This window comes from Saccharomyces eubayanus, chromosome VI (genome assembly GCF_001298625.1).
Source record: "Saccharomyces eubayanus strain FM1318 chromosome VI, whole genome shotgun sequence".
Lineage (NCBI taxonomy): Eukaryota > Fungi > Ascomycota > Saccharomycetes > Saccharomycetales > Saccharomycetaceae > Saccharomyces > Saccharomyces eubayanus.
Genome location: NC_030981.1, coordinates 153813 through 175447, shown reverse-complemented (window position 1 = coordinate 175447; position 21635 = coordinate 153813). Strand labels below are relative to the sequence as shown.

General features: G+C 42.7%; 7 protein-coding genes and 2 non-coding genes across 9 annotated transcripts; 5 read left to right on the top strand and 4 right to left on the bottom strand.

Moving 5' to 3' along the window:
• Positions 1-128: 128 nt before the first annotated feature.
• Positions 129-1973, bottom strand: PES4 (Pes4p; the record flags this gene model as incomplete). The annotated part of the gene is made up of 1 exon (XM_018364855.1): positions 129-1973. One exon carries the CDS (start codon positions 1971-1973, stop codon positions 129-131), a length of 1845 nt encoding a protein of 614 aa, XP_018222558.1.
• A 958-nt stretch (positions 1974-2931) lies between these two features.
• On the bottom strand, positions 2932-5106 carry ROG3 (Rog3p; the record flags this gene model as incomplete). Its single annotated transcript, XM_018364854.1, has 1 exon — positions 2932-5106. One exon carries the CDS (start codon positions 5104-5106, stop codon positions 2932-2934), a length of 2175 nt encoding a protein of 724 aa, XP_018222557.1.
• A 516-nt stretch (positions 5107-5622) lies between these two features.
• On the bottom strand, positions 5623-7125 carry ATG18 (phosphoinositide binding protein ATG18; the record flags this gene model as incomplete). Its single annotated transcript, XM_018364853.1, has 1 exon — positions 5623-7125. The coding sequence occupies one exon, from the start codon at positions 7123-7125 to the stop codon at positions 5623-5625; it is 1503 nt and encodes a 500-aa protein (XP_018222556.1).
• Positions 7126-8021: 896 nt separating this feature from the next.
• On the top strand, positions 8022-8122 carry DI49_1677. Its single transcript is given in 2 exon segments — positions 8022-8059; positions 8077-8122. It is a non-coding gene; the product is annotated as a tRNA-Ser (tRNA).
• A 112-nt stretch (positions 8123-8234) lies between these two features.
• Positions 8235-15131, bottom strand: FAB1 (1-phosphatidylinositol-3-phosphate 5-kinase; the record flags this gene model as incomplete). The annotated part of the gene is made up of 1 exon (XM_018364852.1): positions 8235-15131. The coding sequence occupies one exon, from the start codon at positions 15129-15131 to the stop codon at positions 8235-8237; it is 6897 nt and encodes a 2298-aa protein (XP_018222555.1).
• A 251-nt stretch (positions 15132-15382) lies between these two features.
• On the top strand, positions 15383-16483 carry DI49_1675 (uncharacterized protein; the record flags this gene model as incomplete). Its single annotated transcript, XM_018364851.1, has 1 exon — positions 15383-16483. The coding sequence occupies one exon, from the start codon at positions 15383-15385 to the stop codon at positions 16481-16483; it is 1101 nt and encodes a 366-aa protein (XP_018222554.1).
• Positions 16484-16722: 239 nt separating this feature from the next.
• IGD1 (Igd1p) lies at positions 16723-17370 on the top strand (the record flags this gene model as incomplete). The annotated part of the gene is made up of 1 exon (XM_018364850.1): positions 16723-17370. One exon carries the CDS (start codon positions 16723-16725, stop codon positions 17368-17370), a length of 648 nt encoding a protein of 215 aa, XP_018222553.1.
• Positions 17371-19136: 1766 nt separating this feature from the next.
• DI49_1673 lies at positions 19137-19207 on the top strand. The gene has a single exon. It is a non-coding gene; the product is annotated as a tRNA-Gly (tRNA).
• Positions 19208-19364: 157 nt separating this feature from the next.
• GCN20 (putative AAA family ATPase GCN20) lies at positions 19365-21623 on the top strand (the record flags this gene model as incomplete). Its single annotated transcript, XM_018364849.1, has 1 exon — positions 19365-21623. One exon carries the CDS (start codon positions 19365-19367, stop codon positions 21621-21623), a length of 2259 nt encoding a protein of 752 aa, XP_018222552.1.
• Between the last annotated feature and the right edge of the window lie 12 nt (positions 21624-21635).

Sequence of the window (21635 nt, the reverse complement as noted above, 5' to 3'; positions counted from 1 at the left end):
ATATTTCCGCCATAATAATACTTTTTAATAACACTTAAAAATAATGAAAAAAAATCGAACTAGTGTAAATAAGTAAATAAATGAATAACCAAAAACTCTAGCTAAGTAATAAAAAATAAAGACGCATTTTATCTTTTAAATCCCAACGAGCTTGCTGCTTCTTCAATTTGTTTTTGCAAAACACCTTCGTGATAGGGACTGCTCTTTAATAATGATAAAAATTTATCCAGGACTAAAATATCTCGATTCCAATAAGTGTCAAAAATATACTCAGATATTCCGTGTATGTTTTCCTCTCTAGTTGCACTTGGAAATCTCATGAAATCTATTCCTCTTCTCACTTGTTTTTCGAACGTCTCCAGAACTTTCTTGTTGAAATTTTTATTTTTCATCAGTGATCTTGTACTGTTACTCATTGATGAAGGAGCTCTCGCAGCATACTGTGAGGAGTTCAAATCGCTGGTTTGTGAATAATGGTAGTATGGGGTAATTTGTGGGTGGGAAGGAGAAAGTTTATTCCGGATCCCGTAATCATCGTGATACTGCTTCGATGTATTAGTTTGTCTTTCCCAGGATGTTATAACGATGCTCCCTCCTACTAAACGGTTATTCAAAAAATTGAATATTCTTGTAGCTTCTTCAAAATTCTTGAATTTAATGTACCCAGAATAAGCGGAAGTGTTTTCACTGTAGCCATCTATTTGAATCTTGAAAGGCCTGATATTTTCTTGATGACACAGATATTTAAGAAATTCTTTGTTGCAAACAGCGCTCAAGTTTTCCAGGAAAAGTGTGGACATTTTTTGGGACTCTATAAATTTGGCTCTTTCCTCCTTATTTTGGGCTCTACTCACTAAGAGTTTTTTGCCTCTGAAGTAAAAGTTATTGTATCGTTTAATTGCCTTTTCAGAGTCATCATCGCTTTTGTACGTAACAAAAGCCCAGAGATATTTTACTTTAGTAGCGTTAGATAAATAAATTGACTTTATTGGACCTACTTCACTAAAGAAATTCAAAATATCATCTCTTGTGGTTATTATTGGCAAGTTTTTGATAAAGATGGAGTTTTGAGATGATGGCAGGTTACTCTTAGATTCACCGTTATTACGTTTTGATTGTTTATCGTTCAAGGCTTGCTCCTTCTCGATGATTGTTTCCGAATCCAATCGTGACTTCTGTGTTTCAAAATTTGGAACACTTCTGACCTCTTTATCAAAATGTATTCCACACAAAATCTTTTTTCCAAAAAAATTTGTATTATTGTACATTTTAATCACATTTCTTGCGGTTTTTTCGTCCTCAAAATACACGAACCCTATATCTTTCCTCGAGTCTAACTTACAGGATAATATTTTCCCATATCTCGAAAACGTATCATAAAATGCTCTAGTTGTTAATTGAGGATTGTTTAAGGGCAAATTGGAGAAAAACACATTAGTACCAAAGTTTTTCCTAAACGTTGTATTTCTTAGTGATGGCATAATCCTAATTTCTTTTCCATTAACTTCAGTGTAGTTCAGTTCTTCCATGGCTTTTCCAGCCTCTTCTTTATCTTCAAAATTTAAATAACCATGGCCCAATGATTTCTTAGTTACCGAGTCAAGACACACCTTGGCAGAAACAAAAGATGGAAATTTTCCAAAAACATCTTTTAGAGTTTCTTCAGTAACAGTTTCATGAAGGTCACCAATGAAGAGTGGAACCAATTTTTTACTTTCAAAAACCTTCAAATCCCCGTCTTTGTAACTAGATTTGTTGTTGTTGATTCTCAAAAATTCAGGTGAATCAGAATGACTTGAACTTGAAGATCTGGAAGTTTTGTCGTGATAGTCATCCGACCTTATGGGAGTGACCACCGGGTTAAAAGATATCTTTTTCTCTTGATCTTTTTTCAATTTTATATCATGGTTTTTCAGAATATTTAAGGGAACCATACTTAGTATGGAAGGTTTTTTGTTTGAGATAGAATACATTGTTTCTTTATAGTTTAATTTCTTTTTTTTTTTGTTGTTGTAGTTGATTACTAGATAATATTCTTTGATAATCTTTCAGCTTATGTGGTTTACTGAAACATTCCATAAGGGATAAGGTCAATAAAGAATCGAGCTTTAACTGCCAGTTCTATTAGTTCTTGGAGCTTACTATTTTCGTTTCTGCGCCAAAGTGTTTTTTCGGCACGACACAATAATTGTTTTTGTGTCGTAAAACAAAAAAACGGTTAAGAGAAAAGAGTATTAAAGGAAGTGCAAGTTTGTATTCAGTTTTTTGTAAAGGATAAGATTAACCGGATACTGTTCTACTTTTTTTCCCTTCTGATATAATACGAAAACTAGTAAGCATCTCTAGTAAGGTTTAATCCCCTTTTCACAATCAAATGTAATTATAATCTCACTTTTCCCCTCACTTTTTCCAAATTTGAACTCTCCGTCGCTTCCAACTTTGGGAACTTAAATACACAGTTTTTATTGTTTTGTTTATTTTGCATTAAACATCTTTTTTCAAAGAGTAATTTTAATTTATCAAAACTTGTGTAGATCGTAAACTAAACATAAACAAGTAGTCAATGAACATCAATACAAACTGAAATTTAATATCCGGTGAACGGCTGAAATATGTACTTTCACAACCTCTAGTAATAGAGTCTTTATCACTGACTATTTACGTAACATATTTTGACCGAGTTTCAACATGTTCTGGAACACAATAGGCATGATACTAATATTAAGCTTACCTTGCAGTGTTTTCAGTAAACACAGTCACACTAATATGTCGTCGCTACCGTTATTCAACATCCTAGTTCTTTTTGGAACTCTTAATAGAGCAATAATGATGCCTAAACGCTTATCTGCATTAAACGTTTCTGTATGTGATTATATGTGCATAAATAAATAGGATTTTTTTTCTCATGCAAAAATCAAAGAATAGTGATTATTACCGTTTATTACCCTTCGAGAGAAGTCCCCCCATGAACCCAGCTAAAGATCTAGACCTCTGCCTTGAAGGTGATCTTTTAAAGCTACTACCCGATACTGTTGATTCACCAAGCGTATTAAGAGATGTTCCACTAGAACTACACCTGGAGCCATTGATTATCGAGATAGGGGAAGCAGTGCCACTCCTAAAACTGGAAGAATGGAAACTAGTTGGGATGGAAGATGATAGTGTTGCCAATGACGTTCTAGAATGCACTCTACTAGGTTTTCTAGGTTGCACGTTTTGTATCGAACAGAAATAGGTGGGAGGTAAGTCTTCACCAATAATGTCATACTTCATTGCCTTACCATACGATGGGACTTTGTTCAAATTTTGAGTCTCCAGATAATTCAAGCCCGGAGGTACTGGTAGCACGTCATTAGCTAGAGTACTACCAGCTCGTGATCTTGAAAGCAAAACGGGTGATACGTTACTATGTATTCCTGAAGTTAAACTGTTGTTGAGGCTAGAAGTGTTCTGAGGTGAACTTCCATCTGTCCCGTCTTCTTGTACCGGGACATTTAATAACGGCGATAATGATCTGGAAACAGCAGCAGATGAAGCAGATGCAGGTAGCCCCAAATTCTCACGTTGGTTTCTGATTTTGGTCAGTCTTATCCGTAGATCTTCTAGATCTTGCTGATCATCAGAAGCTGAACATTCGCTTTCTAATGGAGTACATGTCTCTGGTGTTTCAGCGTGCGTTAGATTGGAAGAACTGCCATAAAGACGATCATATACATGCATTTCATAGTTTGGAGGTGTCATTAAGTCTGAAACGGTGGGGACTGCAGTACCATTACGCATGTCTGCCATCAATTCCAGCCCTGTGGCTGATCCAGATCTCGAGAATAAGTACTCCTCTTCATCTTCGTTTTGCAGATTTTCATCTTGGTTGATTGCGCCAGTAAATGAATATAAATTGGATGATGATACCGGCTTGATGGAAAGTGCTACAAATGGCGAAATAAAAAGTTGAATGGGTAAGGATGCTCTTAATTCAGATTGATGACCATCCGGGTTAATCAGCATGATAAAAAATTTAAGCTTGTGACGAACTTTAATATTTGAACGAACATCGCAATCTTGAACACAATTTAATAAACTGTTTGGAATCTGTAAAAATGTATCAACTTCCCATTTATCCTGGAACGAATGATCAGCCTCATAAAAAGGGTTATTTATGTAGCGACCGTCCACATTAAAGTCTTCAGAAGATTCATTTAAGGGATTTTCAAGAGTTAAATCTGTTACTTGTCTACTTGCAGATGTCACAGGGGGGAAAGGATCACAATATTGATAGTTTTCCAATAATACGACTTTAATGGGCCCCAATTTTATACCTTTCGAAAGAGGTACAATAGAGATATTAATCGGGGTTGCTGAACCGATAGCTATGGCTTTGTTAGGCACCGAAATAGAATAATCAACTTTATTGGGCCATGAATTATCTACACAGACAGTTTCTGATAATTCTACCGCGGCAGGTGAAATGGTTCTTAAAATTCGAATATTTTTCCTACAAGTCAAATCGCTATAGTGCCTGGTACGCTCAATGACCGATTCCATGCTATATGTCACAAAGCAATTTGGTAAAGATTCTACACTTTCCGGCAACGAACCAGGCAAAATAGCGCTAAATGGGAAATCATAGTTCCCCTTGCCCAAAGTGTGCGAGGAGGGCGTCGAGGATCCCTTTAAAGATTTCAAAGAGCTTGAGGACTGAGCTCTTTGATTAATGTTTAAGATATTACTTGATGAGTTGCTACCCGCGAGACCTGCTTGTTCCCTTGAACCACTAAGATAGTCTTGGAGGTTAACGTTGTCCCATGTATGGTTGTAAAAGACCTTGTTATACTTTCTGATCCTTGGTGGTGGTGAAGATGAAGACGAAGCCTTCAAATCCTGATGGTTTTCCAATGGGACATCAATTTGTATCCTTCCAAACAGTCTCAATGATATGCTTTTAATGTGCATGGGCTCATTAATGGATAATACGATACAACCTGATAGAAGCACTGACGGGGCCTCGTCTGGTGGACCCTTCAGTAGAATTACGTCGTTATCAACATCTTTTAGTCTGATATCGAAAAGCAGAGGCTTCTTGCCTGATTTACTATTACTGAAGCCCATTTTTTACACTCCTTGTATTTTTATTTCGTTGGCAGGGCCTTGTACCATCCAACAACAGTAGATACTTGCCCTTTTCCAAGACTGGTTATATAAACGAAAATAGCGAAAAGGGTTTATACACACTTAAAACACCTTGATCCAGCCATAGGCCGTAAAGATAATATACCGCATCACAAACGATTCACCCGTGTGAAGGTAGTTATTCCGAGGGAGAGGACAACTCTGACCCAGCTTTACTAAGTACCACAGCTGGGCCCAGGAAGGGAGGCTTTGAATAAAACGTCACTCAATGGGCTTTTCGAGAAATCCTCGAGGAATTATTGCCATCTTTTCCGTTTTTTTGGATCGGAATTTCCCCTTTGGGCGATTTCTATTGTTCCGATTGAAAAAACCGCAGTGAGAAAATGATGACGGAGATATTATGCAAGAGAACAGCTTATACGTGGGAGTTTTATATAAACTATGGTATATATGCGTTTATTATGTACGCGGAAGGTGCGTGGGGTGCTTCCGTGGTTAATCCATCAAAATAGAGTATTGCGAAAGTATTAAGCAATCACCGCCTCTTTCGGGGTCCATGACGAAGTTGTACAGGTAACCGTCCGACGAAACAACTCTGATGGGAATCATCTTCATTATGGGGTCGCGATGGGGCTCTGTACCTACGGAACTGCCTGTTTCGAAAAGTTCCGGGTATTCTGACGTGTCTATATCTATAGGAGAGCCTATACTAGATATGGTCATCACATGGGAATTCGTCTCAATGGGGAGTTTCAAAGACGCGAAATGCCGCGAGGATTCCAAGAGTGAGGTGACTTTGATGGGGAAGATTTGTCCCAGTGTTCTGGCGGCTCTTCGGGATAGCTTCTGAGAAGAGTAGCGTATCATCCGACCCATCGTCTTTCTTGACGCGTCCACGTACGGTTCTCTTGCCAGTCTTGTTGAGTTTTCCTCGTCACTTAATGCGTCGAAACTGTTAGTGTCCAACGACGAGTCATCAGCTGTGACTTCTTCCATGTTGCTCTCATCGCTGTCCAATCTGTTGCTGCCCATCGAGTGTCCCAGTTTAAAGATATGCACGGTTTTGGAGGAACCTGTAACCGCCAAGTAGTGGTTGTCTTCACTGAATGATATGGAGTAGATCCTTGTCGCGTACGTACCTCTTCTAAATTGATAGATCTTAGCACCCGTTTCGATATCAAACACTCTGATGATGGTTCCTTTATCAGAAGCTGTGGCCATTAACGTCCCATCGAAACTAGTCGCCATTGCAGCAATTTCTCCCTTGTGAGCTTCGATGACCATTGTGGGTTGTAAAGTCTCCAAGTTGAACACAATCACGTCCCCATTCTTTATTATGCTACTTTTACCGCCGTTGTTGCTTGCTGGGTCAGCATCATCTCTTTTTGTAAAACTTGAATACTGATCCGAGTCATTGATGTCATCGTTGCAGTTGTCCTGCTGATCTCTCTTGAAACCAGCCTCTGTGTTGCCACCCACTGATAGTGTGATATTATTTGTAGTGGCATGTGCCTTTATTTCGGAGTTAATTACCTTCGGTGGCGATGGGTACACTAAGTAGCTATTAGCGACTGAAGGGGACATGGCCATAAGGCCACGTGGGTTGGAGTTTGTTTCTATAGTATGCAATAATCTCATAGTATTAATGTCATAAATATAAATCTGCTCCTGCAAGAGCACCACCAATCGAGATTTGTTCATCTTGACACTCAATATAGACGTTGGAAAGGTTACCTCACAAATAACGGAGTGTTTCTTTGTATTTATTATACGCAACCTCCTTGGCGAAAGCGCAGGTTGGTCACCTATGCCAACAAGGGCCAACAACGACGTGGAGAAAAGCATCTCGACGATAGCATAACCACCACTGTCTTCCGAGTAAAATTTACCAAAGGGCTCACAATTGAATATCTTGAACCCTCTTGATGTCCCAAGGGATATACATGTTCCGGTTTGATTAAAATTAATAAAGTTGATAGTGGGCGTTGAATCAGACATCGCCAGGCTAAAAGAAAGAATGAAGAGTTCAGTGGGACACGATTATTGACTGGTTGATGTGAGAGAGGCCTGAAAAACGACAGCGACCGCTACTGAGTTCTTGGTAAAGCGCGGAACAACGATGCCTTAAGGCATTACTGTTAGCATTGAACTGCAAAAGCCCTTAATGAGGAAAAGCGCGGGTAATAATATGAAAAAAAAATGAAAAGCCAGATAATCTCAACATGTGTTACAATAATAATTTTAATGTCACTTGACGTGATCTGGGCGTACTTTCACATGGCCTGTTCGCCAAATGCCGGAACAGAGTGTCTCGTAGATATTCCGTCAATTATCATTATCATTGCAGGGTTTTCTTCTTTGTCATCTAGTTTAAGATCCATTTTAGCTGCCCGAATTCTGCTTTAACAACTGTGCCTTGATCATGCCTAAAACAGACTGACTTTTGGGTTACTCCCTTTTCTCACGTCGGTACAAGAATCGCGTTACAAGAATGTTGTAACCACTCTTGCGTATAGTGACACGCATCATGTATTTAAATCTACAATATTTCAATACGAGACATCTGTGCATGAAATACAAGAGCTGCAACCCATAGCGAGCGTAAGCGATCCCCAACTAATGTCCTCGTACACCGGCCAGTCACATAAAGTACAGTATACAAAAAGAAGCATAGAAAGGTCTGGTTTCCTTAGACTTATATACACCGATTGGCCGAGCTCTTTACTTTCTCTTTATTACCTCTATATGCTAGAAAATGGGTGAATTATGCCTGCAAATATATCGAATAGCGTAATGCTAACCACAGTACATTGTTTGCTCATAGCTGCTCGTATAGAATATCATTTCCCTTTTTATTAGAAGCAGTTGTATATCGAGCTTGTATAACAAATTCTGTCCCAGTGGCCGAGTGGTTAAGGCGATGCCCTGCTATTTCCTCAGAAAAGCAATTAGGCATTGGGTTTTACCTGCGCAGGTTCGAATCCTGTCTGTGACGCATTTCTTTTTTAACTTTTTTTCTTATTTTTTGGAGCTTTTGAAACAATTCCCGTGTAGTAAAATGCATTATGGTTTACAAACTCATGAACTAATATGTACGTATGTATACATCAATTTCCTTCTCTATACCATGGGTCAGGAACCATTAGGATATACCTTTCCATTGCTTCCCTGAAACGTTTCTTATATTGTCTAGGTGTTACAACCGTAGGCTGTTTGATTACACTGGCTCCACCAACTAAGCCTTTTTCTTTGACCCAACTTTCTAATTTTTTGTCCCACGTAAAGGTTCTTATGAAATCAATGATACCCACCGTCAAAGTATACCCTTCATTGTCAATACCAATGACTAAAGAGTAATCCATGACATTCATCTTGGCCAGGAATAAAGTGTCATTCCAGACAGAGGCCCTCAGAAGCTTTTTATCATATTCACGGACATGGATGGGTGATTCGTAAATATACTCCACCATATTTTCATCCAATAAAACTTCGTTGGCTTTGCCCGTTTGCTCGACATGTCTATTTCTCATAGAACCTTTCAAATCAAATATTCTCGTTGTCTTCTTCTCGTAAAACAAATTCTCCATAATGATAACGTCCATCTTATAACTTTTAGAGCTCGATATAGAACTTTTCACTTGAATTTGATAAAATCCAAACACCTTAGCCAAAGTTGTTGGTAAATCATGGAACATTGCTTGTGCCATATATTCAAAATAACTTGGCGCGAACTTAATAAACGCTTCTAACTCTGCGTGTGACAGCTCCTTTATGATAAATCTATCATCTAAAGTTTTTAAAAACCCACTCCCACTTTTACCACCGTTGGAGTCCCATTTAATACATCTTGATAAACTTTGAATAAAGCTATCTTGACAATCACAAATCTTTCTGAAAACGTCGAAATGTTCGGTGAAAAAGATCTTACATGACATAACTGTTAATCCTTCTTCAAACTGATATCTTAAATGTGTGGCCGTCTTTTTAGTCATGGTTCTTTCCAATTCTTGAAGATCATCAAGATTGGGCTGTGAGTGTGTTTGTGATGCTTGTGGTGTTTTATCATGCGTACCGTCAATGGTGTAAGAGCTAATCAAACCATCCTTTCCGGTGGCAACCGAGGAAATCTCTGAATCCTTTCCTTTATTACGGGAAGTACGAGAAACTGATGGGGAAATATTTGCAGAAGGATCCAGATTTTGGACATTCCCTCCCGTGTTTTCTCCGAACTTAGACGTGACAGGTTCTGCTGTTTGTTGATGTTGTTGCTGAGCATTCAAATTCGTCATTTTATTTCTATAGTCCGAAGTGCTCAGACAAAATGCGATCAAGGAGCTTGGTTCGTCCTCCCGAATGATAACGTCGCTGTCAGTAAAGACATGTTCTGTGAGGTAGGTTGGATAAACAAGAGGTTTCCATAAATATGCAGACCTATCAGCCCAGAAATTGCTTAAAGTTTTCATCAATAGTGACTTTTCTGGTTGTGGCGTAGATTGCACCTTATTGACAGTTGTTGCTGTTATTACAGGCGGAAGGGGTTCCGATTTTGGATTGTCTGATGTTTCTCTAACCATCGGCTTAGGGATCGTTTGCGTAGTAGAGTGAGTCTTTGCAGAAGGGTTTAATATATTCTCTCCCCATTGGCTGATAGAGTTCTCTAATTCAGTTTCCAAATTTTGATCCAAATTGGGAGGATTGGAGTGGCTGTTCCGGGAATGTTCTCCTGTTAGAACTTCTGAACCTTTTACATTCGGAGCTGCCACAATATTGCCCGAACTTCTAGAGTGAAGTGGTTCATCAACAGCGTCTTTAACGTTTTTATAAATCTCTACGATCGGTGTCGATGTCTGTAGCCTTATGGCTTGATATTTATCCTTATTAAGTTGTAGTCTTTCTCTTTCACGTTCCAGTTCAAATTCCTTGGATAGAGCATCGAAATGCATTTGATCGAAAAATGTGGCTAGCTTGCCCACCTTGTTATTTTTACTGTATTCGGTAGCGAGCGATGCTAATCCAAATAAACTGCTATCACTGCTCATTTTCCTCAAATTAGGCCTATTAGTTTTATCATAGGTCACAGATGTACCTGTTCCACTTCTGCTCATTGACGGACGATCATCTGCTTGAGGGGTCGAAGAAGAATGAATAGAAGATGCGGAGGGTGTAACTGGCACATGGTTAGTACCACTTACCGGAATATTTGGGATAGCATCTTTCGAAATGGCTGGAATAACTTCAATCTGTAGCTCGTTCTTCGTATCATTCTTCGTATCAGTGTTGTCACTCTCGTCCTTGTCATCCGTTTTGAATTTCCCAATATCTTTTAATTCGTCAGAAGGGGGTTCGATCCTTTCAAGTTTGATAGTCTTCATCTTTTCATCATGAAGGGATTTTTTGTCTTCGCTTTCCTTTCTTGAAGAGTCATAGAATAGTTTTTTCAATTGTTTAGCTGTGATACGGCTAATATCAGTTTCAGAAGGCAAATAGCTTTTTGCGAATATTGCAAACGTAGAGTCCCAGTTAACAGCTTTATCGTATAGAGATTTGATAACTAAGTTGAGTGGCAAATGTTGGTCACAAGGGCTATCGCCGTAGAAAGTATCCAAGTCCTGCAGCATTAGTTTTTGCTCCTCTGTGGCATTATTTTTCAATTCAGCAATTTTAGCCTGTCCACTTAGAACTTTATCTCTACTCATACTGTCCAGTTTAATACGTTCCAAACGGTTTAAAACACTCCCATAGAAATTGTTGATCTTTTCCAAAATTTTATAATATAATTCCACTTTCAATTTTATATCAATATGAGGTTTCCATTTTATTTTACGTGGTGGTGTTATTAACTCATGGACCTCCAAATCGGAATACTCTAACCGAACTACCAAGTCATTGTAGCCGAAGTACTTAACGTGATCTTTGGTAAAATCATGCGGACATTTTCCAATCCCTGCCACACTATCTTTGTAACTCCAAAACATAACCTCTAAGTATTTTCCAAAGGAATAATTCCAGGTTTTTTCACTGATCTGCAAAATAGGAGTGGACGTCCCGCATTTCTTACAGTAACTCCAAGTGAGAATTATGTCTTTTAATTTGGGTAATCTGGTTTGGAATTTTTCGATCAGGACATCCACTTTCCCTGAGCCATGAACGTAACTTCTGTAATGATCTAGGTACAAACCATTACAACCTTGCTGACAGGGATACCATGCGGTGCCCACGACATTTTCGATAAACTGTCCAATGGAAATATCACTATCCCAAAAATAGTCAATAGTAACAATTTGAGGGCCAACGCAAGGTGTGGCGGTCTTTGTCGAAACCATTGAATAAAGAACCGTTATGGATTGGTGTGATCCAGTACCGAGCAAATTATACGATGAAGAATATGAAACTTCCCATTGACGACTTCTTTTTTGGAATTCTAGCTCCAAAGTTTCGATTTCCGTTTCGTGCAGAAATTTTATCAAGTTTCCTAAATGTTTTTTCGTGATGGTGGATTCCAAACCTTGTAGCATATCCAGTCGAGTTTGCGGATCCAAATCAGCTTCACTCTCATATTGGTTGAGCCTTTGCAGTAGATTATTTTCTAACCCTCTGGCCTTTGCTAAAAGGAAGGGAATAGGGAAATCCACCGTTGGTGACACAGTCAAAATTCTATTATTGAATTTAATCAAGAAATCTGCAAAATAACCTTTGACAGTTTGCAATTTTTTAGATTCCATTCTTTTCAAATAAACGTCTGTGGAAAGTTGAATAAAATTATCGTTAAAAAACGAACTTTCCAATTTCAATGAAAAAATTGCGTAGACCATAAATTCAGAAACCTGTTTGATTTTTCTTAAGTTGTCTAGATTGTCACCTCTCAATAAGATCGTGCCGCCCAGTTCTGGATTGCAACCACGAAGAAAAGTGTAAGTCTTACTAACATTACCGTAAATATAGCTTTTAACTTCGAATGTTTCACACTCACCCATCTTGATATTGGTTGCCAACTTATCCACAGAAATGGCGATATCTGCCTCGGTTAGTTTGGCAATTCTTTCAATTACTTGCGGTTTCATGTTAAACTGTACGACAATTCTGGAATCATTTAATAGCTCCAACGCATACCCGCTTACATTGGCGCCGACGTAAATAATATCTGGATTTAGAGATTTCAACCTAGAAACGAGTTTATCCAAGTATTCACGCTCTTGCCTGAAAACCGAATCTATACTGAGGAAGTGGTTGTTATTCTTTTGGTATTCCAAGGGGAACATGATTAATAGAATCCTTGGATTCTTCAAAACACGAGGCATGGTCTTTGAGGGCAATGCTTTCGAAAAGACCACCCCGTCAATATATTCCGAACTTTGAGGGGAACCCCCACTGATTCTCTTTATTTTCACGTACGTTTGTCTGTAGTCCAGAGTATTCAGCTCTCTTGCATTCAAAATTGTTCTTAGAACTTTACGCAAGGCGCCATCCAGCAGAGTGATCCATTCTTGAGGGTTAGAAATCTCTTGGTCGTTCAAAAGTTGTTTCAGTAGTGCATGCATATGCAAAAGAGACACTTCGTTCAACTCCCTTTTCTTCTCCTTTTTCAACTTGAACCCGGATATACTAGCGATCCTTTTCCAAGGATCAGAGTTCACATTGCTACTACTAGTGCTGTTGTTGTTACTACTGCAGTCATTGCTAAATTTCCTATCATTGCTTCCGCTGATGGCCGATGAAGAACCCTTGTCTTGCAAAGGTGAAGAACAATCGTATATATTGTCGTCACTCACCACAGAGAGTAAATTGGGCGTGCTGTTGGTTAAAAAATTAAGGTCTCTGTAAATGGAACTTTTGGAGTTACTGGAGAAATGTTTGCTTTTACTTTTCCTTCTAAATCTCATTCTCTGTAGTGAGGCCTGCGCTCTTTGGAAGGACTTGGTAGAATTCCTCATCGATCTGATTGGGTTATCTGTTTTATGGACGTCATTAAGGACTGAGTATATGGACATAGAGCCCTCGTCTTCCGAAGAGTCTTCCTCGTTCAGGGGGTATTCCTGATAAGTGGACGTAGATTTGGACTTTGTCAACGGATTTTTTTTCTTTCTGTTAAGTGCGAAAGTGGTACTGTTGTTGTTTGAGGTGGTATTACTGCTGTCATCAATACCATCACCGCCACCACTGCTGCTACTGATGATGATGATGTTGCTGTTGCTGTTGCTGTTGCTGTTGCTGTTGCTGTTGTTGTTGTTGCTGTTGTTGCTGTTGAGATTGATAGCGTTATTGTTCTCGTTGCTGTTGTTGCCAGTGCTGTTTTGTTGCGAGCGGTCCTTGGCGTTGTAGTTAAATTTAAACTTATAGTTTCTATGAGCATAGTTTCCGATGATACGATTGGCAGAGTCCAGCATAGGAGAGGATTGGGTGGACGAGGCGGGTTTAGTGAGACTAGCAGAGCTATTGGCACTGTCCTTGTTGATGCTACTGCTACTTACGTAGTGGAAGAGTGATCTCCTCAAAGAATGCGCGGGGTTGTTGTGGTTGTTGGGGGTGGTGATGGAGCTGGTGTTGCCGGCGTTATTGACAGTGATGGTGCTGTTGTTGGTGCTATAGTGGGGCCTCAGGGTAGAGTTTGAGTTTGCGTCGTAGTGCGACATGTTGTCCATGTCTCTGATGGTGTACCTAGTGGGTGCGGACTCGAGATGATGATGATGACGCGCGGGTTTATCGTCCTGGTGATGCAGGGGTCTATTGTTTTCCGAGTCGAACGAGATCTCCAACGAGCCGCCTTGCTTGGTGGCCGGGATGGCCATCTTGGGTGGCGGGGGCGGCGTCGAAATGAACAGTTTAGAGTCCTCGCCCGAGGTCATGATGCTTTGCACGTCATCGTCGTTCAACAAGTAGACCTCGTTCTGCTGCTGAGGGTTGGCGGCTGCTGTCACCGGGTCATGATGAAGATGGTGGTGGTGGTGGTGGTGAAGATGGTGGTCGGCGTTGATGTGGGTCTCTTGTGACAGGAGGTGCAGGTGCGAATGCGAATGCGAATATGAATTGGAGTTCGAGGAGCGGGAGCGAGAGCGGGAGGCCGGCTCGTTCAATTGGACGGCGGAGTCGTTCTCCTCGTCGCTGGAGTCCTCATACGTGTCTGCGTGCTCGTAGCAGTTGTGGCACACCCGCATCTTGGCGTGGCAGCCGAACCGGTTGCCGTCTATCAGGAGAGTGCAGTTGCTGCAGAAGATCTGGCCGCATATCCTGCAGTGGTGTTTCCTCCGGAAGGTGTTGAAGGTCTTGCCGCAGCTGAAACAGTCCTTGGAGCTCTCGTCCTTCATCCAGTACTCCTTCGAGAGCACGCCATTGTTGGCGATCTTGTCCTTCTTGCGGTTGTTGTAGAACGCGAACAGAAAGCTCTTCGACAAGGACGCGGTCAGCGAAGAAGAGGCGCTCTTTATGGAGGAGGCCTCGTCACCGTCATCGTGGTCGCTGTCTGGGGTGCGTGCGTACGAGTTCTGCATGGACATTGGGCGGCTATTCCTGATGGGGATGGCGGTGACGGTGGACTTGGACGCATAGATGCTGGACCGTTTCAGGTTGGAGTCGTTCTTGATGGGCAGCTGCAGCGCGTGCGCGGGCTTGAAGCGGCTAGGGTGCCTCTTGATGGCGTTGGGGGGCACTCTACCGGTGGCCTGTGCGGGCGTGCCCTTCTTACTGGAGCTGGCCTTGGCGTGCGCAGTGCGATCCACGGTCACGTGACCCGCACTAGCACTGGTACTGGCACTGCTGGCGCCCGACAACGACGCAGGCGGGCTGATCTTTGGTATAGAGATGTTGCTCAGGATCGGGTTGGTCACCAGGTCCGTGGTGGTGGACGTGGTGGACGTGGACATTATGTGGAGGGACGGTTTCTTGATGTAGTTTGGCCGGGGCTGCGCACCATCGGTGGCGTGTATGGAGGACGTGGCGGTTGAGGGCGGCGATCGTGCGTGCGAGCCGTCCGGGAAGTGGACGGGTTCGCGGACCTCTTCGGATGGCATGTGCTGTGCGGTCTTGTGCGTGTGTGAGACTCGGTGGTTATGGCCATCTTCATCATCATCTTTGGCGCAATTATTGTCCTTAAGGCCCTTTATTTACTTTTCAAGCGCCTATGGCGTTCGTCAAGAGGTACATAAATGAGTTTCCGCTCTATTTTTTTTTTTTTTTTCTTTCCAACCGAGCCAAACAAACATAAAAAAGCGCCCTATTGTTATTCTGCAGAAAAGAGAGAGAGGACCTTACAAGCGTGACAATGAGATACAGTCGGAGCCTACACGTAGTTGGTCTGGTGTGCGCGTTAGTACTGCTGGGCGCACACAGGGCAATTGGCTGGGAGCTGTCGTACGAGGAGTACCACGCAGCACATTTGAATGAGGCTATCAGCCTCGACGACGACGGCGATAAGCCGGGCAGCAGCAGCAGCAGCAATCTGCTGCTGCCGTTTAACAGGACGCGCGTTCCCGGGTCCGAAGGTTCGCGCGAGGTCCGGGAGTTCATTGTCGAGCACTTCAACTCGACACTGGCAGGCGAGTGGGCCGTGGAGACGCAGCCTTTCGAGGAGAACGGCTACAACTTCACCAACCTCGTGATGACGCTGCAGAACAACGCCAGCGAGTACGTGGTGTTAGCCGCCCACTACGACACCAAGATCGAACCCGCGGGCATGGTGGGCGCCATCGACAGCGCGGCCTCGTGTGCCGCGCTGATGTACGCAGCACAATTCCTGACGCATGTCGCGCGCTACGAGCGCGCGACAGAGCAGGCGAAGCTGGAGACAGTGGGCCCCGTAGTGACGGGCTCTACGCTGGGCGTGAAGATCGTGTTCTTTGACGGTGAAGAGGCGTTCGAGGAGTGGGGGCCCGAGGACTCGATCTACGGGGCCCGGCGGCTGGCAGCGCAGTGGCTAGCGGACGGCACGATGCCGTCCGTGCGCCTGCTGCTGCTGATGGACCTGCTGGGCAGCGGCGAGGAGGAGCCGCTGGTGCCCAGCTACCACGCAGACTCCCACCAGGAGTACCAGCTGCTCAACCGGATCGAGGACGACCTGCTATTCCGGCGCAGCGGCGACTCCGCGTCGGAGTCGCCGCTAGCCGCCCAGGCCGCCCGCCAGCGCAAGCGCCTCGACCCCACGGACTACCGCTACCTAGCGCTCGGACGCGCGGTCGTCGACGACGACCACACGCCGTTCCTGGCCGCGGGCGTGCACGTGCTGCACGCGATCCCGCTGCCGTTCCCGAGCACATGGCACACCGTGCGCGACGACTTCCGCCACCTGGATGCCGCGGAGACGCGCCACTGGGCGTTGCTGGTGTGCGAGTTTGTGGTGCAGTCACTGCGCGCCCGTGCTCAGTGATAAATCCCTTGTTTCTCCACGGCATCCCCTGATCTGGGGGATGTGGGGTGGAGTGAGCGCGGTTTGCGTTTAGCGCACGCTGTAAAAGCAAGCACACACACACATATATATACAGGTACAACCCTGTTGGCCTTGATTTGTGTTGCGCAAGCAGGGCCCACTCTCAGTAGCGATGAGTACAAGTACGTAACATATAGAAAATACACACACACACACACACACACTCATACACATACAAGATGCCGAACAGTCACCTGAACGCACCCCAGCTGGGCACGTCTGCAAGCTACGCCAGGTCGCAGGACTTCCTCAACATTGACGAGCCGCCCTCTGCGCAGGAAACGCCCAGCGTTTCTACGTTCAACCTCCCGGGCCCAACCACGCCCGCCCCCACCGCGGAGAAACCCACCCCCATGCTCAGACGGCGGTCCACTAACTACATGGACGCACTCAGTTCCCGGGCACAAGCCCGGGAACGCGAGAGCAGCATCGGCGAGCACGCTCCGATCCCGATCCCGGCCCCGGCCCCGGCCCCGGTCTCGGAGTCTTCCTCGGGAGCAGTCTCCGCTGCTGAGCGCAGGGGCAGCGGACCCATGGACTTCCAGAATACCATCCACAACTTGCAGTACCAAACCACCAACGACTCGGACATGAGCCACGCGGGCGTGGACATGGGCGACTCCATCTCGCACACGCCGGCCAGCTCCGGAACAAGTGACCAGCCAATCTTCAAGAGCTCGTTCCTCAACAACGGCAGCGGTAACAACACTAGGATTCCTCGCGACGCCGCCTTGCAACCCGATCCGCCACGCAGGAAGTCGTCCTTTAAGTACGAGGACTTCAAAAAGGACATCTACAACAAGCTTCACATGTTCGAGGACAAGTAACGGCGCCCCGTCCCCCGCATACATATATACATACATATCACATTTTACGTTTTACATACTACACATATATATGTAGGTATAACGCCCCTCTCCTTGCTATATCATTATGTTTTGCCGAAAAAAAAAATAGCCGCCGAGGTTGCTACCGTTCTTGGTAGCGCCGCTGCGGCAGTGGAGAGTCGAGGTCGAGGTCAAGGGAGCAGGCGTTGCGTTGGCCACACAATTACAATACCCGGTATGTATATTACTCCTTGCTTTTTGAGAACGAGGAAACAATTTTCAGGCAGTCGTCGAATTTGGTGAAAGCAGAAGCGCAAGGATTCATGTTGTAACACGATCAATGAATGATAGAACACACAAAGAGGGGAAGAGTACCGCATTCAACAAAAGCAGTTCTTTTTTGATTATTACTACTTGCTAAACTACTAACTATCAGCACAATGTAGCCAAAGGGCCGAAGCGTCAGAATCTCGGATCTAATCTAATTGTTTTGTATTTATATATACTTCGGGTGCAACAAATATACTCCTTCGTACATAGATGCTTAGCAAAAACATTGCAAAGCCCTCGCTCCTCGACCACTAGTAGCTCCCTTTTGTATATTGTGTTCTATAGACGTCACTGTTTACGTGCGTTGGCAGCTCATTCTCACGAATTATTCGCGGCCGACTGTTGGTTAAGTGATCAGCACAATGAATATCTTTGACCAGTTCTTCCTGTGTGCGATTTATATATCTCTCGCTGATGCAGTCATATTCACTTCTTACAATTCGACCGCTCACCCAACTCGCAAAGAGTTGATCGAGTGTTTTTGAAGCGCACGGCGTGAGCCCTAACTCATACACATCTCAGAATGGTCTACCGACTCTGTACCCGTCCTACAACATGTCTGACGATTTTACCGTCTATGACACCTTTCAGGACTGTGTGTCAATATCAGAATCTGCATTCAAACTATCTGTAACAGATAAAATGTTTTATGATGATATTGTTGAAGCACAGGGACTCCCACGTGATCTAACCAATATTCCAATCACCGTACGCGTTCCTTATGATCAAAATTTCTCTAAGGGCCCCAGGTCTGTAACCAGCTCAACACGGTATTCGTGACCGAAACTGTAATACCTTGCAGCTAATAGTTACATTTGGACATACACAATATGATTAGCAAGACTTATACGACACGACAAACGACATAAAAAGCGCGATGACTGGTTACACCAAACCCAATGGTTCAGACATAATTTAAACATCAATATTAAGTTATCTGGTGTAACTCACTTCCTTAAATTTTAGTTCCCGGTCAATTGATATGTTGGGATAGGTGATTCTGGACATAACATTTCTCATGTTAAACAGGTAATCCCGAACATCCTTTAATGATATTAATTATGTTAAAACTGAAACAAACATTCCTAATGAATATGAGTACAAAGATCTATTAAGATTTGACATTAGCACATAAGAAAATGAGTTATACATGTTAACTTACCGTCCATACTCTGAATTTTGTCTGATTTAAGAAAGAACTGCTTATTCTGAATTATTGCAACTCATCAAACTAAGTAATTATCAACATAATAGACCTTTATAATCATCTTCACTAATTACCAGACTTGATTTTTGTATCATGACGATAAAAATAGTATACTGTTTCAGATTTTTATCCTATATTATGAACTAATACGTGGCCGAAGCCATCCATTTCAACAGTTTTTAGCAAGTGATACAGCCAATTTCACACAACAAAAATTTCAATCAAATAAGCGCAAGTGGTTTAGTGGTAAAATCCAACGTTGCCATCGTTGGGCCCCCGGTTCGATTCCGGGCTTGCGCATGTTCATTTTTTTTATTTTTCTTCTCGCCACCAAAAGTTCTGAAAAATTTTCCCAGCACATTGACCTCACAAAAAATCAAGAGCATACGTTTAGAGTGGTTAGATTTTTTTTTCAACCTACCAAACTACCAATACATAAAGCAAAATCCCCTTTATAATGCCTAGTATCGGTTCCCAAGTGAGAAAGGCTGCAGCAAGCATTGATCCTATCGTCACTGATTATGCCGTAGGATATTTCAATCATTTATCCGGTATCACTTTCGATGCCGTTCAAAGTAAGCAAGTCGATTTGCCCAACGAAGTCAAGTTCGTCTCTGATTTGCTGGTTGATGCAGGCGCTCCAAGGAGCAAAGTGGATGAATTGGCCCAAAGCATATTGGAGCAATTGAGTATCCAACTAAAGGAAAATGAGGCCAAATTGGAACTAACTGGTGATACATCAAAGAGACTGCTAGACATTAATGTCTTGAAGAGCCACAATAGTAAGTCCAACATCAACACCTCCTTGAGCATGATGGGTGTCAACGGTGACATTGAACATGCTGGTAGAAATATGGAAACCAGAGTGGATTTGAAAAAACTAGCCAAGGCTGAACAAAAGATCGCCAAGAAAGTCGCCAAGAGAAATAATAAGTTTGTTCAATACGAGGCTTCAAAATTGATCGATGACGAAAAGGACGAAGACTACGATTCCTTCTTCTTGCAAATCAACCCACTGGAATTCGGTTCATCCGCCGGTAAATCAAAAGATATTCATATCGATACTTTCGATTTGTATGTCGGTGATGGCCAAAGAATTCTTTCTAATGCTCAATTGACCCTAAGTTTCGGCCACAGATATGGTCTTGTGGGTCAAAATGGTATCGGTAAATCCACTTTACTAAGAGCCTTGTCTAGAAGAGAACTAAACGTTCCTAAACACGTTTCCATTCTGCATGTGGAACAAGAACTTAGAGGTGACGAGACAAAGGCCCTGCAGAGTGTCTTGGATGCTGATGTTTGGAGAAAACAACTGCTAAGTGAAGAAGTCAAGATCAATGAAAGGTTAAAGGAAATGGATACTTTGAGAAGCGAATTCGAGGAAGAGAGTTTGGAAGTTAAAAAATTGGACAATGAAAGAGAAGATTTGGACAATCATTTGATACAAATCTCCGAAAAATTAGTCGATATGGAATCCGACAAGGCTGAAGCGAGAGCCGCTTCCATATTATACGGTTTGGGTTTCAGTACAGAGGCACAACAACAACCTACCAACTCGTTCTCTGGTGGTTGGAGAATGAGATTATCACTGGCAAGAGCCTTGTTCTGTCAACCAGATCTGTTGCTATTAGATGAACCTTCCAATATGTTGGATGTCCCATCCATTGCATACTTGTCAGAATACTTGAAAACTTATCCAAACACAATCTTGACAGTTTCTCACGATCGTGCATTTTTGAACGAAGTCGCTACAGACATCATATACCAACACAACGAAAGATTGGACTACTATAGAGGCCAAGATTTCGATTCCTTTTATACCACAAAGGAGGAACGTAGAAAGAATGCTCAACGTGAATACGATAACCAAATGGCTTACAGAAAGCATTTGCAAGAGTTTATCGACAAGTATAGATACAATGCTGCCAAATCACAAGAAGCTCAATCAAGAATCAAAAAATTGGAAAAACTTCCCGTTTTGGAACCACCAGAACAGGACAAAACCGTTGATTTCAAATTCCCTGAATGTGATAAATTATCCCCACCTATTATTCAACTACAAGACGTTTTCTTTGGCTATAATGAAAACAACCTGCTATTGAAAGACGTGAACTTGGATGTTCAAATGGATTCTAGAATTGCGCTTGTGGGTGCTAACGGTTGTGGTAAAACTACATTACTAAAGATCATGATGGAACAATTAAGACCAACCAAGGGTTTCGTATCAAGAAACCCAAGGTTGCGTATTGGTTACTTCACGCAACATCATGTGGACTCTATGGATTTGAACACTTCTGCCGTGGATTGGATGTCTAATTCTTTCCCAGGTAAGACCGACGAAGAATACAGACGTCATTTGGGTTCGTTTGGTATCACTGGTACTTTGGGTTTACAAAAAATGCAACTGTTGTCCGGTGGTCAAAAATCACGTGTGGCGTTTGCTGCCTTGTGTCTAAACAACCCACATATCTTGGTTCTGGATGAACCTTCTAACCATTTGGATACTACCGGTCTAGATGCCTTGGTGGATGCCTTGAAGAACTTTAACGGTGGTGTTTTGATGGTTTCCCATGATATCTCCGTTATTAACTCTGTCTGCAAGGAGATCTGGGTCTCAGAAGAAGGTACCGTCAAGAGATTCGAAGGTTCTATTTACGGCTATAGAGATTATATCTTGGAATCTGCTGATGCCGCCGGTGTCGTTAAAAAACATTAGTCAATTAAGAAA